Here is a 17,400-nt window from a genome sequence, read left to right as displayed (position 1 = left end):
GAAACCCCAAATTACATGATGAGAATTGAAGTCCCCAGCTAGAACTACTCGTCTGCTGTTGCGCAGTAACGCATCGAGCTCATCCGTCCTACGGACTCCTGCAGGGAAGTAGATATTTGCCACCGTAACAGGGGCGCACTGCGGAATAATGATTTCAACGGCAAGTATCTCACAATCAGGTCTCATAATTTTGTGAGACACTTTAGCACGATGATACAGTTTCGTTGAAATCAATGTTAGTAAGCCCCCACCCCTGCCGTTTGGGCGATCATTTATAAAAACGAAGAAATTTTTAATTGAAAATGGGCGATTAGGATTGAGCCACGACTCCTGTATTAAAATAATGTCTGGACTATGTTTTAGTATAAGCTGCTGTAAATCGGGGAAAGAAGATGATATAGAGCGACAATTCCACTGGAGAACAGATATTCCCGCCATGATTATTGCTTTAAAAACGTAGCCGCAACAGCCTCTTTCAACACATCTGTTTTCTTTGAAATTCCAGGCGAACTTTTCTTAGTCTTACCATGATGATGGTCAGATTTCGAAGGAGAAGAGGAAGCACGACGCTTCTGAGATGGAGTAGTCATTTCAACATCTGACTCACAAGCGTTAGAGAGGGGGACTTGGTCAGAGTCATTTACACCCACGGACGTGGAGGCAGAAGGGGTGGTGGGCTGAATAGCAGCAGTGGCAGAGGAGGGAGGACAGGTAGACGAGTTGAGGTTACTTAAAGCCGATGAATCAGCCTGCGCGGAAATGACCTGGGACAAGGCATCGCTGAACGTACTGATCATGCGGTCAAGTACGCCAGCAACAGCCTTCTCCACCGCAGCAACAACGGACTTAGTTAAGGCTGCCTCCACATCAGCAGTGGTCTTGCGGGCAATACTTGCGTATGAGCACTGCCGTCTGTCAAGGCGGGCGTATGCATCAGCGCGCGAGCACCTGTCACGCTGAATAATGCCCAAGACGTTCTGCTCATCGGCACACTTCGGGCAGGTGGGGTCGTCAGCTGTGTGATCAGAGTGGCAAAGACAGCAGCTAGGCGACTCAGAAGTGCAAATATCGTGTGCATGATCACCGCCACAAACGCGACAGCGCGTTGCGGACTTGCAAGATTTGGCACTGTGACCGAACCGCCAGCAATTCTTACACTGTAAAGGACGGGGCTGCAGTGGGTCTACACGGTGCACAATAGGCCAAACTTCGATCTCGGACGGACAAGAGTACCCTGCCAATGTGGCAATAACCAACTCCGTAGGTGTTCGAGAGCCTCCAGCCTCTCTGCTGCAGCGGTAAACTGAAAGGATGCCAACACCGGCGTCCTGAAAGTCTGCAAGAATTTCCCCTGGTGTAGCGGAAGGATCCACACCGCGGATAATTCCTTTTACGCAGGCTAGCTGCTCAAGAATGAATACCTTCACCAGTAGTAAGGCGAAAGAGGTGCACTGCAACAAATCGGCAACGCAATCCAAGTGAACCGATTTGCATAGAATTCCTCTCTTGCCAAATGGTCGCACCTCCGAAATCTCAAGATAGCGGCTGGTGGCTGCCTTCAGCTGTTCCTGGATCAATCGAGAGTTTTTTATTTTAATTACACCATCTCCTACAGGTACCAGCACCACAGGGATTAGCTTGACACCGTTTTGACTAAAAGATGCTAGCGGGAGATTTTCAGCCGGTAAACTGGCGAACCAGGTTACCGGACCTGAGCCCGGAGAAGACATAGCCATGGCGGAAAAGCTGGTAAGCCTTCGAACCTACATCCAAAGGGGGAAAGACCTGGCCAAATCCCCCACTCGCGGAACGGCCTCACCAAAATTTAAAGACGGCCAGAAGACGCAGAGGCAGTCCGTGGCAGAGCAGCACCAACGGGGAGGAGAGGGAACAGCAGGGCTCCATGCAGCCGTGGCACACGATGATGTACTCAGCAAACATCAGTCGATCGCCCGCATCAGTCTGCGCACGCCTCCCTCTTCTTTCTCGAACTCCTCAGTAAGACGGAGTGGGAACCAGCCATTGCGCCAGCCTTCGGCGTCGCATGTTAGCGCGACACGTGCGCTGTACTTTTTTGGGGACGAAAGTGAAATCTCGCCCAAGCATCAGTTCTAACAGGCGAGAAAATCGCTGCTGGCACCCATCTGGCATCGCATCTAGTCTCGCAGCTGCACGCACGCCCGCTTGCTGTTGTTGTTGCCCCCCCAGGACTCATAGCGGCGCCTCGTGGAAGGCGCGGTCAAGATTTGAACCTCTCCCATAGCGTTAGAGAATCATTTCATGAGTATAGAAACATTGAAGTACTATGACGGGATCTAGATGGCCCACCTAGGTTGCCAGAGTGGCTGGTTGCTCCGGCCGCTCCTGCTGCGAGGCTTCAAACGGTCGACGCTGGCACTGACGCCAGATAATTTTAGTGCAAAACGGCTATATAACGACGTTTAACCGGTTCACCAGATTTGTGGAAAACTTGACATTGAGGGTGACCTTCGCAAAGCTTAGGTTACTAACAGCCTATGCAGAATTAAAATAAATATTGCCGCTACTGGGGTCGAACCGTGGGCGGCGCGAACAAATCAACTTCGTGACCACTGCAGGAAAGAATTGTGTTATCTCCACAGCCAATAATGCCTAGTCTTAAACTGCAACAGAGGCACGCGCTATGCACTGCACATCTTCATCAACTAATGCTACTATCGAGCTAATATCGTTGGCAGAAGTGCCGACGACCCACCAAAGCAAAACCATGAGTCAACGAGGCTAAACATGTTTTGCAAGTCTAGCCAGTTTAACTACCTTAAATCCCCATCACTTTTGGTCAAATGTTTAGGGGAATCCCCCAAGGTGGAGTAGATTTGTAATAAGGGAGTAATTACTCATTGGCATCCACCCAAGCGCAGCCATACGGCTACAAAGGAAAGCTATACAGCTTTCTCAGAAACTTCGTAGTTAAAGAAAAATTCGTCCTGGTCCGGGGTTCGAACCCGGAACCACCGCCACACCGGAGCAGTCGCTCTACCAATTGAGCTAACCGGGACGGCAAGCTTATGGTAGGGCGAGAGCGAATTGATCAGTAACTCGAAGTGGGAAGAGTGTTGGTCAAATGTTTAGGGGAATCCCCCAAGGTGGAGTAGATTTGTAATAAGGGAGTAATTACTCATTGGCATCCACCCAAGCGCCCCATCACTTCCCCATCACTTTTACTCGACCTTTAGATTCTAACGCTCTCGGCTCAAAAAGTGTGCCTCGGCAGCTCAAACCAGGAAAATAGCATTGAAGGACTGAAAACTTATGGCTGATCCTCCCATCACTTTCCTGCTCTTCTGTTAGCCTGTGTTCGGCGGTAGTGTTATACACTTTTGAGGGTGGAAGATGGATGAAAGCGCTGGATTGTGAGCTCAGTAGTTTTGTGGAAGTAACTGAAAAGCACTACGACGGTTCCCTCTGAAACGAGTCTGTATTCTGAGCCCGTTTCGTTGTTTTGGTGTTATTGGGAAGTGGTTCAACACGTATTATAATTAAATCATCAACAACATAATCAGCCACCCTACGTGAACATCCCGACTAAATGCACTAGTGCTGAACTCTTGTAATTCTTGGCCTATATCAGGTGTGTCCATCTTTCCCTCCCAATCTTTCTCATCCCATAATCCCAACATATTTCCGTCCTTACCCTCCTATGATTACCCCCTCTTGGAGTCCACTGTGTTACCTTCACGGGCCATCAATTATCGTCAGTTATCCGGTACACACATGTATAATTAAGGTAGCATATAACTCCCTTTCATTTGTTGCATCGGCTCTCTACTTGATTTTATATCTCTTAACGCTACCTGATATTTTTTTCAATAGTTGGCTGCGATCTCGTCATTATTTGTGAAACCCTCCCTTTCTGGCCTGTACTTCTTACCGACAGGTGTGCACTGACAATGTACCGCTACTGATTGGTATCTGGATATTGTTATGTAGAGCTTAACAACAGGAGAGCAAAAATGTCGACAATTGAAATTCGAAATACAGGAATGCTCATTGTGGGTGGTAAAGCGCGAAACAGACGAAAGAACAAAAGAAAGAGGCACCACAGATGAGCCCTGTGGTTTCTCTTTTCTTCTTTAGTCCCCTTTGCGCTGTATGACCCACAATGAACTATTACCAACTCGCCAAGCTGTCCATCCTTATACAGAAATGCGTTCTTCCAGAACGAACGCAGGGGAGACTGGAATAAAAAGAAGGAGACTGGAGACTGGAGAGGGAGACTGGAACAACAAGTCATCCCAATTTTTTTTCGTTGCTCTATCACAATTTCTTTTCTCCTCTTCATGTTTTCGAACCAACTACACCTCTCTCCTCTTTTAGGAGTGATTTTTTTATTCCTTAAGAATATGAGCGAGTGGCTGATTTATCCTGCACGTCGAAGAGCCAAATTTAGACTTTAATAGCTCCGAAGCAGGAACCAAATGATACAGCGGCTGAATTTTAGCCAGTCTCATGCGATTCACACCTCAATTATACGACACGGTTTGAAGATGCACCATTCTTGCTTGCCATGTTTCGTCAAGGCCCATAAGACATCGCAATTCTTCAAAACTTACAGCCAAAGCTATCGTATGGAGCCGCACCCGGCCGACTCAGAGTGGAGGCTGTGAACGTAGGTTAATGTAATGGCCCCGCGACTGGGTTGTTCGCAAGAGCAGGTAAACGTCACGACTAGTCACGTGTCGTCACGGCACCAACGCTACCGACGCAACCGTGGATCCGCTGCTATTGTTTTGGTAGCTAACGTGGCCGCAAAGACTGTACTGTAGATCTCAAACATAACGAAAAGACAGGCAGAAGAACGCAGACAGACAGATTTCGCTGATCTTTGAGCGCTGTGCAACAGAGTATAATAAAGGCTTCGCATTTTTCTTGAAGGCTTAAACTTGCAGGTACACTGTGTTGTTCCCCATATTTTCGAAATTACTTTGATCGCATTTTAACACTGGGTTAATCTCCACAATATATATACACCTTACCGCAATACGTCCCTCCATCATTGTGCTGAACCCAATGCTATGTTGCATTCTCAAGAAAAATCTTCTGTTCGTCTTCCATAGATCACCGGATTGGAACGAAAACCCTGAAAATTACATGCAAGTCACTGTTTATTTTGCACTCAAAGTTTTTCATCTTCATATTACCTCTAAGGCGTATTTGAACGCACTTACAAGGATTCCTAAAATGTGGAGTTTTTAGCACTTGGAGGTATCCGGCGGTCATCAGCGCGAATATTTTACAATTATTATCCACTGCAGTGACCAACAATGACTAACAACCCATGACCATTGCAATAAACAACATCTTGCATAGTTTACGCATGGCTCGAAGATTAATCACTTAAAAGCGGTGAAATCCTGCAGGCTTAACTAGGGCAGCACCCTCAGTTGCGCCGAATGAACCTAAACCGAAATCATCACCGCCTGTCATGAAAACAATGTTCTGGAAAAATTCACCATTTATTGCCAACAAATACACGAACATTGTTTCCAGTAGTAACGTTATTTTTTAGGACAGCTGCCTATGCAATCATCCCACTAATGTTAAGGCGAGTTGTACCGGTCCCAGTTTATGTCATGGTGAACAACGCCGCCACGCTGAACGCGAGTGCTAAGGCCCCAGTTTCATACACGCTCCCAATAAAGTGCGGCACGAAGCGCTTCTGCTCTTCGGCTCCCGGGTCTCTCTTTCTTCCAATGCCAATCGGCTAAGGTGCCACAAGATCCGGTCTACCTCCTTCTGGTCTCCCCTACTCTCTGCCTTGCTGCCGCTGCACTACTCTGTTCTATTCGCCCCTATCCTTGATCCTGTTGGCGCCTGTCTTCATCGTTGTTGCTTTGTAACTACTTTTCATATTTGTGTATAATATCAAAAAGTAATTTCCAACTTGAATAGGGACCCAATCAAATAATCAATCTTTGTGTTCCAACTGCTTCTGCTGCCTCATCTATTGACTATGCATGTCATATCATACGAAGATGGAAACTTCAAGCCTTTCGCAGCCGTTCTCTTTTGCCTTTTGCCGCTTAACAGCTTTTCTTGAATCGCAACATAGGTTTCACATGTACGTAGGATGCGATTGTTGTGCGCCGCTGCACTGAGGCTGGGAGGAGCACCGCGTGGCATCGCAATTCGGTGGCCTAAAATGGGGCTCCCTTGAGTGTGCCACAGCGTATACACGTGAGTTGTACGAGGTGTCCACACTTTTTTCACTGACAAGTGGATGATATGCCAAGCAGCTACCACGCTGCGCTGTGGCTACGCGATTCCTGCGATAGAAGGTAAAGTTCTGCAACCTCAAGCCGGCAAAAAACGTTAGCTGTATCGTACAGAGCGAGCTGACCTGATGCTGCAGTACCTATCTAGGCACCTTTATTCGTCAGGTTGCGTTTTTTCTCCCTTTCTGGAGTGCATTAAGAACCGTAATGTGGCACGTATCAAGACTGGAGACGAGCTGAGCATAACTAACCGACAACAGTCGCCCGCGTGCCTTCTGGCGAAATGTTGTAATCAAACCGCGGTCTCAAATTATCGTAATCGTCGCTGCTCTAAATTCGTATTTTCCAAAAAAATGCATTCCGATGACAGGACATTAATTTTTATGGAGCAAGTCCATCTTGAATTTGGCCAAATTCCGCCATGGCAAACGTTAGCCTCTACTTCAGGTGAGGTAAGAAACCCATTTCTCATGCATTTCACCCAAGATGAGCCGAGCGCCAGGCCTGGGGACCGGGATCGAACCCCACCAGCTGGCACTGGGGATCGAACCGGGCGCCCTTATCACTCCTGCTGCATGCGAGGAGGATGAAATAGATGGGAATCACTTTTAGCTGCCCTATCGTCTTTTGCTTCAAATACACTCAAAAGGGGCTTGAACTCTCGACAGGGGTCGATTGATGGCACTAGTTAAAAGTATCTATAGGTCGCCCAACACCACCTGCTATCCTCAACTCAGATCAGAAACACAAAAAAACAGCAAGCCTCAAGACGGATTCATTTGCAGGAGTGGGACAAATTGAACATTATACCGTACTACTAAGAAGTTTGGCAGTTCAATGTTACAGCGCCAAGCACAAAAAACTGAGTGGTTTGCGGCCAATAAGCACGGTGGAATATTCTTCCACCGTGCCAATAAGTTCTCGGCAGCGGCAGTGGCGAGCTACGGACGGGCGTTTTTGACAAGTCCCTGTGCTCTTTTCCCGGGAATCGGTGGCTTTCGGATCCTGCATCACAAACACTGCGCAGCGTTATCTTCGTCCACTGGCTCGCCCCCCTTTAACAGCAGTTCGGCAGCGGCAGTGGCGAGCTGCGGACGGGCGTTTTTGACAAGTCCCTGTGCTCTTTACCAGGTTTGTGTGGTTCGAGTCCTGCTGCCACAAGCTTTGAAAGCCCCTGGCTATGCTGTTTTGATGCTACATCGGGGGCCGGAACCTCACGACAGTGACCTGCTTTTCTTGGACGCCCAGGAATCGGTGGCTTTCGGATCCTGCATCACAAACACTGCTCAGCGTTATCTTCGTCGACTGGCTACGCCCCCTTTTAACAGCAGTTCGGCAGCGGCAGTGGCGAGCTACGGACGGGCGTTTTTGACAAGTCCCTGTGCTCTTTTCCCAGGTTTGTGGTACTTTTTCCACACTTTTCTTCGCTGCGTATGCTCAAACCACTGCTGCTGCCAAGCTTGCTAGATTGTTTTTGTTTTCTTTTTTTGCTGTTGTTTCCTACGGAGTGTGCTACATTATAGCTTGCCATGAGTGACTCAGAAAAGGAAATTTGTTTGGCCTGCAATCTTGAGATTGAACCTGCTGATAATATTCTTAAATGTAAGCTGTGCGCATACCCATACCACGCAGAAAATTGTTTAGGGTTAACAGATGCGTCTGCGAAGACCAGAAGTGGGAACTGCCGCAAAAATTTTGTTTGTCCGACATGCAAAAAAGCGGCTTCCCGTAGTGGCGCGGCGAATACAAAAGACGCGTCTCAGTACTTCAATGTAGCTGCCGCGTTCGCTGAACTGAGTCGCAAGCTCGACGCCCTCTTGCCACTTAAGGAACAGGTCGACAACATTGAACACTCAATTCAAACTATGTTTGATCACTTTGATGATATCCTAAATCGTCTTGACAACCAGGATAAAGAGATTGTACAGATTAAGAAAAGGCTCGAACATGTAGAAAACGCCAATAATGGTGAAGAAATATGACAGCTGCATGCTGATATAAATGACCTTGAGTTTAGGAGCAGGAAAACGAATCTGGAGATACATGGCATGCCGGTAACTGACCAGGAAAACATCCTCCAGAAAGTCAATGAGGTGGCTAAACTAGTTGATTTAGCAGAGATCGAGGAGAGCGATGTTGAGGCTTGTCATAGGCTCCCATCTAAGCCAAGTAAAATGCCTGCTATTTTAGTGCGGTTTGAAAGGAAAACACTCAAAGATGAGTGGATGAAAAAGCGAGCTTTGCTCCGAGAGAAGGACAGCAATCTGTACATCTGTGACAACCTGACACGCCGAGCAAAGCTTCTTCTCTCAACAACTAAAGAATGGGTCAAAAGCAATAGCTACCGATTTGTTTGGTGTTCAAACGGCAAAGTCCTCATCCGCAAGAAGGAAGGCGACAACGTGGAGGTTGTTACCGATGCACGCGATCTAGCTGACTTTGTCAACTGATAATTTCCTGTTCAGTGCAATGCCATACCACAACTTCTATCATGGCTGCAAGCGTACGTTATCTGTTACCCAGTGCTATTAGCCACACGTTGCTCCCACAGTGGCTGTGTTCGTCTATTGAAATGCTTCCATCTCAATGTGCGATCCTTAAACAACAAACTAGATGAGTTTCAAATTTTACTCCAGAGTTTTGGCTTTTCGTTTGACTTTGTTATGATTTCAGAATCATGGCTGAATACGAATAACTTCAATTTGCTGTCATTTTCAACGTTTTCTATGAACCGGGATGGTCGTCGAGGTGTAGGAGTGTGTATTCTTCCTAACAACCGAATTGAGTGTGACATGGTGGAAGACCTACGTTATGTCTTCAGATGTGGAAGTTGTTTCTGTAATAACCAATAATACTGTGTTTTCTGTGTTTTATAGACCACCGAGCGGTGGCATTTCTTTGTTCTTTGAATACATCGCGTCCTTTCTTACTTTTATAAGCGAACATAATTATGAGTTGGTCATAAGCGGTGATTTTAACATAGACATGTTATCCAATGCAGCAAATAGTGTCAACTTCGGTATAATTCTGCGCAGCTTCGGTTTGGCGATTACTACCAAAGAGCCGAACCGTATAACCTCGAGTCTCGAAACACTTCTTGATCTATTTGTCACCAATATCAATCCTTCATCCATAACATCTGGGGTAACTTGTTGTGATTTGAGTGACCACATGGGAATCTATTTATTCTGTCAGACTGTGAAACCCAAATTCAGAAAGCAGAATGCATCTTTTCTCCAAGTCATAACAGCAGCATCCCTCGACGCTTTTCGTGCGGAGATGTGCGGTGTAAACTGGAACGTTGTATATAACAAAACCAACGCGAATGACGCTTATCAAGCCTTTGCAGAAAAGTTTAACTCTATATATAACAAGCATTTCCCTCTTAAAAACAAACGAAGAGGTAGAAACGTACGGCAACCATCGATATCACTAGAGCTACTTGCGCGTATAAAACAGAAGAACAAACTGTAGAGTTCTTTTGTTGTATCAAAAAACATTTCTATTCTTGAACAATTTAAGAAATACAGAAATAAGTTAAACAATGACATCCGCAATGCAAGGAGACATTATTATGAGAATTACTTTGGCTCAGTCGACCGTCCTGACATACTTTGGACAAAGCTGCGATCCCTTGATGCCAAGTATGTCAACGCTACCATTGATAAGGTGACCCATGACGGAAAAGATTATGTAGGAGAAAACTTAGCCGAAGCATTTAACACTCATTTCACACAATATGTTCAACCTGCATCTGAACTGCACCATAGATCTATCTCTAGGTGCCCTGCCACTCTTTTCCTTGCACCTGTTGATGAAAGCGAAATTATACAAACATTCCATGAATTATCAAACTCCACTTCTTGTGACGTCAACAACATCCAGATTCGCCCAGTGAAATATATCATTGAATACATCTCTACTCCTCTTGCTTATATATATAATCTATGTCTAGAAACCGCAACCTTCCCCTCAGATATGCAAATAGCAAAGGTGACTGTCCTGTATAGAAAGGGTAATAAGAATGACTTTGGTAATTACATACCAATTAGTATTCTTCCAGTATTTTCTAAAGGTTTAGGAAAAATCGTGCTAATACGAATGGAAAAATTTCTGCAATCTCATAACATAATTACTAGTTCACAGTATGGATTCAGACAGAATAAATCAACAGAGCTTGCCCTTCTTCACGAAGAGGAATATATATTAGAACATTTTGAAAACAAAATTTTAGTACTAGGCATATTTGTGGATTTCACGAAGGCGTTCGACAGGATTAGTCACAGTATTCTTTTGGAAAAGCTTGAACTATACGGAATACGAGGACAAGCTTTGCAACTCTTGAAATATTATTTATCATCTCGAAAACAATATGTTCAGATTAGAAACTTCAAATCATCACAACGCTCAGTTAATACCGGTGTCCCTCAGGGCAGCATCCTTGGCCCTCTGCTGTTCAATCTCTACATTAATGACATTGTAACTATTGACACTTCCGCCCGCTTTATCATTTATGCCGACGACACTACTATCCTTATACCTGGTGATACCTGTGACGATCTAAACATGCATGCTAATCGCATATTAAAGAATCTAGAGGAATGGTCAGGCTCAAATTTTCTTTCAATAAATGTGTCAAAATCCAAAGCTGTAATTTTGCGTCCGAAGAATAAAACTTGTAGTGCAGAACTAGCTCTCTCTTATAAATCACAAGAAATTGAAATAGTAAAATCATTCAAATCACTTCGTGTTTATTTTCACGAAAATATGCTGTGGGATGACCATGTCAGTCATGTCATGTTGAAGGCATCTAAGGTTATAGGTTTTCTATCACGCCACAGACATATTTTACCACAGACAGTCAAACTTCTCTTATATAATTCCCTGTTCTGTTCACACCTAAACTACTGCACATTAGTGTGGGCAACAACAACACATACTAACTTACACAAGACATTAGTACTTCAGAAAAAAGTTATTCGTATAGTTTATGACTGGCCCGTTAGACACACAACTCAGGATTTGATAACTAACCTCAGCATTATTACCATATTAAACCTCTATGCTTACAGACTGCTGCGCGTGTATACAGTTCAGCAAAAGCGCCATGTTGACACCATTTCCTTTATGGCTCCTTTGCATCAGTCCGATTCACCATATCCGCATCGCCACAAACCACAATGGGTTTTACCATTCACAAGAACTAGCTACGGTCGTCAAAGACTTAATTACCAACTACCGTATTTACAAAACCAGTTAATTGAAGCAGACGTAAACCTCCGTGAAATCACTATCTCCTCTCTGCGTAGTATGATTGTTCATTTGGTTAAGTGCTAATACATCAACTCCTGTTTTATGAATTGCTCTCCACCCTTTTTGTTATTTGATTACTGGTCGTCTACTGTGCTGATACCCCTTTTTCGTTGCTGGTACCCCCTTTTGATTTCTGCGTATTCTGTTCGGTTACAGACATTGCTTATATTGATGTTTTTATTCATTTATGACTTGATGTTCAATTTAGTTCTTCGTTTTATGTTCTTAATGACTTGATGACTTGATGTTCAATTTAGTTCCTCGTTTTCTGTCACTGCCGTCTGAACAGGAGAGGAGAACTCCGTCAAGCGGATAGCCGCTTTTTTTCTGCCCTCCTCCATCAAATTGTATTTGATTTGGTGGAAATAAAGCATTATTATTATTATTATTATTATTACACGTTGATTGTCTAAAACGAGAGTTGCAAGTAGCAACTCTTCTTGCCAGTGACTACTGTCCAGAAGAAATGGCACAAGACAGTATTTGCCACACTTGTGATTTTTGACCGAACCTCTACGGTAGCATTTCTACAAGTACGAACCACAGAAGCGCCCGCGTGCTAAATGTTGGCGCCTGATATTGAACGCCAATTAGACGAACCTAATACAGAGTGGCCACACAGGTTATAAGTGCATTAAGTTCAATTGCAAGACATCTGAGAAGTGGACTGCGGAGCCGTGCTCACGCTCAAAACTACGTTCTCAGCGATTCCACGTTATATCATGATCATATCGTATCATGCAGCTTTCGAGCTAAGAGTGGATCACTTCAATATACGCGCTGCGCAGAGAAGTAGCAGCATCATACATCTTCGGCACGAGGTTGCTTGGGGTGCTACCAACAGCAACAAGAATTCACCGCCGTACATACATCGGCAGCACAGCCCAACAATTGTCGTTGACTCTACATGAAGCGCAAGATCGACCTAGGGAGCAGGCAAGGCATTCGTAGCGCTTGGAGGGGCTCGACTAATGGGCATGCAAACAGTGCTTTTCAGTTTTCTCGTTCCGCAGGTAGGTGGCACTGAGTACCACTTCGGACAACCTTTTTATAGTCTATTACTTATTTCTAAACTAGTACACTGTGGCAGATTATGGCTGCGTTAATATGAGATTCTTTTTTCACAATTAGTAGCTGTGAGCCATCTATGGCCAATGAGGCGCAACGCGATAACATTGCCTTTTACAGCATTAACAATGGACTCGAGTGGCAGGAGTCGCGTGTTTACTGGACCTATTCATTCAATTATGACTCCAAGCTACTAGTTGAACTTGACGCGATAGCACTTCAACACATTGTTGCAGCAGTTCCGTACTGAACACTCAGTAGGCATGGTATTTTTGAAAGCCGCTAGTATAGCCCGAGAGCGCACTGCCCTGCCACCGTCGCCTATAAAGGCGTGAGCTCTGACCATCTGTATCTGCAGGGTCGTTCACACTTAAGCGGAACGCCCGAGATCGCGCCAGCGTAACGCGCAGCGCCGATGCACCAGACCATAAGGCGCATGCAAACGAAGCGGCAGGCGATGCCAAGGTAATATCCAGGAACCTCTGCACTACCTGCGCTACTCTACATCGATGCTAGGCTGGACTGATTCCGATGAGGTTCCGCCATTTCCCGCAACACGCTCGCTTCTTCATGCCAAAAGTGTCCACTTGAACGTAACCGTTGAGAAACAGTAGCAGCTCCAAACATCCTCGGCAAAAAGTATCCCTTTCTTATGGTGCTAGTGACCTTAACAAGAATTTACCGCTGCGCACGTGTTTGCGACCCTGTCGAACTTTTCTTGTTCTCGATTTAAGAAGAGGAAAATCAAACCGGGGTCACGCAAGGCATGCAGAACATTCGGGAGAGGGACGTTTGCACGCGGCCCGTTTCACCTTACTCTTAGCCCCGCTGGTTGGCGCTGAGCAACACAACGCACAGAACTTACGTGGCGGTTCACTTATGCCGACACTTGCAGACTGCGGGAGAGTATGGCTGCTTTGTTATAGAATTCATTTCCATATTTACCAGCTCTGAGGCGTCTGATGTGAAAGAGGCGGACACGTGGAAACATTAATATCGCAGCCTTATTAAAAATAATTTGCAGTTCGAGTGGCAGACTAGGAGTGTGAATTAGCCCCATTCATGCTATGGGGACCCCAAGCTGCAAGGTTAAGTTGAGGCGATAGCGCTTCTTGAGAATGTTGAATAAGCAGCATAATAAGCTTTCAATGCGCTTGGTTTTTAAACAACTTTTGGTAACCATGATTTGGCGCTACTCGCGACATGTAATGTGAAAATGTAAAAGTGGTAAATAAAGTTGCGCGTGTCATCTTTCTTGACGACAAACTTTCACACGTGTTTTAGAACGCCCATGCATTCAAAATGGTACATACATTGTTGATTTTATAGTCTTTTGCGAACTCTGCATTTTCGCATAGCATTCATAGAACTGCGTGCCATGACGCGTTATTTGATCATCGGCCCCACTTACCCAGATAGTACTCACTGCCGAAAATAATATTATTTGGACGGTCTGTGAACTGCTTTCCACGGCAAAACTTTTTGATGCTTTCCAGGTCGTTAACGAGAACCACATCTGTAGAGTACTGCCTTAGTCTGAAAAAGCAGGAAACAGAAAGAAAACGTCAATCCAAACTTTTTCAGCGCGCTAAAGCGTTGTGTTAAAATTCTTCGCGTCCACAGTGAGAACAGAATCTTACAGCGGTTCCATGTTTACCTACCAGCGAGATTCCTTAGCGGCTATATTTATGAATGTCTCCCCCAGTTCTGAAAAATAATTACCTGTAAGAGCCGAAACTAAACTGCTCGCAGAATTGGATAAACCTGTATACATGAAAGCTATTACAACGATGTCAGGGTGAGAAACATCTCGTACTTTAATCGGACGTACATGTGATGGAACGGGGATTAGAGCCATAAGCCCATTACACTGTTAGCAGGAAGTGGCCGGATTCTTCTCGAATAAAGCAAACTGGTTTATTTAAGGATACAAGAACACAAGAAGTTAAGGATACTACAGGAAGATAACGGTCGTTGACGTAGGAGGTTCGGCAGATCTGCAGAGTTGAGAGGGCTTTGCCGACGCGTCTCATTTCGTAGGCGTCTCTCGGTCCTCTCCTAGGCCTCGCTTCGTGGTGTCACCTTCTGGCCAGCCGAGCGGGACGCGCGCCGGCGTTCTGGGCAGAGCGCTAACACTTCCCTTCCAAAAATTTCGCCTGTCCTCAGGCGCACGTTGTCGACAGCAATTCTTTGCCGTGCTGGGCGTTCTTCGCCGCGTACTTTGTGGCTTGCGTCCAGCTCGTTCGAATACGCCTTCGCTTCCATCTAGGGAGACGATGCGACTTGTGCGAAGCGCCGTGTTTGTCTCGTTCGTTTCGTTTCTTGGTCCAGGGCGTCGGGCTTGCACCGTGATGCTCACCGATACGACTGCGTCGTCGTATCCACCTGGGGACCTCATACGACTTATGCGAACTGCCATGTTTGTCTCGTTCGTAACGTTTCTTGGTCTAGGGCGTCGGGCTGGTTGGATCGTTCCGCATCCTGCAGCGCTTTCGTCGCGGCGTTGCCTTCATGGATGGGCCAGCTCGTGTTGGCAGCGGTCGCTGCACCGCAGTGTCCGTGGAACGGACGCGGGTTCCATATGGTAGTTTTGAGCCCTTTCAGTGGCTCGCTCTCGGTGACACCGGCTGCTGCACCGTAGTGTCCGTGGCAGGGACGCGGGATCCATAGTGTCATTGGGAGCCCGTTTCGTGATCTTCTCGCGGCGACACCGTGTGCTGCACCGTAGTGTCCGTGGCAGGGGCGCGGGTTCCGTCGTGTCGTTGGGAGCCCATTTCGTGATCTTCTCGCGGCGACACCGTGTGCTGCACCGTAGTGTCCGTGGCAGGGGCGCGGGTTCCGTCGTGTCGTTGGGAGCCCATTTCGTGATCTTCTCGCGGCGACACCATATGCTGCACCGTAGTGTCCGTGGCAGGGGCGCGGGTTCCGTCGTGTCATTGGGAGCCCGTTTCGTGATCTTCTCGCGGCGACACCGTGTGCTGCACCGTAGTGTCCGTGGCAGGGGCGCGGGTTCCGTCGTGTCGTTGGGAGCCCATTTCGTGATCTTCTCGCGGCGACACCGTGTGCTGCACCGTAGTGACCGTGGCAGGGGCGCGGGTTCCGTCCTCTCATTGGGAGCCCATTTCGTGATCTTCTCGCGGCGACACCGGCTGCTGCACCATAGTGTCCGTGGCAGGGACGCGGGGTCCATCGTGTCATTGGGAGCCCGTTTCGTGATCTTCTCGCGGCGACACCGTGTGCTGCACCGTAGTGTCCGTGGCAGGGGCGCGGGGTCCGTCGTGTCGTTGGGAGCCCATTTCGTGCCTCGTCCATGTCCACAGTGGCTGCTGCTCAGTGCTGTCACTCGTACCGTGTGCACCTGGCGCATGAAATGGTGACTCACTCACCGATGGCTGTACGGAAACCAGGGTAACGTCGTTCGAGGGGTAGAACGTGATGTCGACTTTCGCCGCACGGCGCCAATCCGAACCCAGAATCAGGTCCATGGCACTTGGCAAGGGAGCGATCACGACCTCTTCGAGACGCACGGTCGATGATCCGACGGTCACTTCCAAGGTGGCCACGCCCGCTGGACTGATGCATCGATCAAGCACTTCTATCTCTTCGGGAGATGTCCAGGGTCGGGGTCGAACGTCGGGTCCAACGGAGCTCTCGTTGAGGACGGGCACGTTCGACCCGCTGTCTATGCAGACTCTCGCCGGTCGGTTTTCGATGAAGCCCTTCACGAAAGGTAAGGTGCCGCCCATCGATTGCAGGAAACAGTTCATTTGCCTGTTTGTCGGCCCGATACTGAGTGCTTCGTCAGTTCTGGATCCTCGGCGTCGTTCTGCACGGATCGTGGCTTCTGTTTTCGGCCTTGTGCAATCCCTTGACAGGTGCCCAATGTTGCCGCAGTTGAAGCAGGCTCGTGCTCGCATGGCTCTACCTGGTTCTCGTTAGTCCCGCCGCGTTTACTGCTCGCCTGGATCACTGCGTCCGTCGTCCGCCGCCGCTCTGGACTCGTCGCTGCTCCTCCCCTGGTTCCGCTGCCCCAATGCAGTTTTTCGGAATTGCGCCGTTACTGCCTTACGCCGCCTGGTGGCGAGTAGCGCTGCGCGGTCGATCAGTTCGATGACGCTGCTGCAAGGCTGTGCAGCGAGGGGATTAGCCCAGGTGTCCGCGTTGATTCCACTGAGAATCAGCGAAATTCTTTCTTCACTCACAAGCGGGTAGGGGGGCTTGTCAAGAAGAGCATTTTTGGAATACATTTACTCGACGACGGTCTCCGAACTGCGCAGTCTTCGAGCAGCCTGCAGGTCCAGAAACTCTTGCATTGTGAGCCTCCGGTCGAAACGCGTGGCGAAGGCATGCTTCCAGGAGTCCCATGTTTCGTAAGTCATACCGTAAGAGCTGTGCCAGTCCTTCGCAGCTCCTTGCAGCCGAGTTGCCGCCCTTGTGAGCGTCAGTGATGGGGAAGTGGGCCAATGCAGCAACGCGCTCCACTTGCGAGATCCAAGTCCTTGCGTTTCGTTGAGCACTACCGTCGTACTCGGGGATGGCGGACGCTGTATCGTTCGTAGACTGGATCAGCACGGGCGAAGCTGGCGCTGACATTCTCGTCAGTGCCTCCGTCATCTGTAGCTGCGCACGAGAGAACATAGCCACAACTTCGTTCAGGCTTGGCGTACCCTCGGGAGCTGTAGCGGCATCGTTTTCAGGTGAGGACTGAGGAGGTGTGCCGCGATCGGTCTCTGCCGGCCGTTGGTTTGCTGCCTCGGTAGGGGCG

At 47.6% G+C, this 17,400-nt stretch overlaps 1 protein-coding gene across 1 annotated transcript in view; it reads right to left on the bottom strand.

Moving 5' to 3' along the window:
* Window positions 1-17,400, bottom strand: part of LOC149333279 (cytochrome P450 2U1-like) — a 52,304-nt gene that overhangs the window by 22,827 nt on the left and 12,077 nt on the right. The window contains exons 2-3 of the mRNA XM_089557696.1: window positions 14,047-14,171; window positions 5,016-5,119 (exon numbers count right to left, since the gene is read on the bottom strand). Of these exons, the coding sequence (XP_089413822.1) occupies window positions 5,016-5,119; window positions 14,047-14,171 (229 nt within the window). The remainder of the gene's footprint in view (window positions 1-5,015; window positions 5,120-14,046; window positions 14,172-17,400) is intronic.

This window comes from Amblyomma mixtum, chromosome 8, assembly GCF_055824585.1.
Source record: "Amblyomma mixtum isolate Tamu chromosome 8, ASM5582458v1, whole genome shotgun sequence".
Classification (NCBI taxonomy): Eukaryota; Metazoa; Arthropoda; class Arachnida; order Ixodida; family Ixodidae; genus Amblyomma; species Amblyomma mixtum.
The sequence above is the reverse complement of the archived record's forward strand: the minus strand, read 5'-3'. Positions and strand labels throughout refer to the sequence as shown.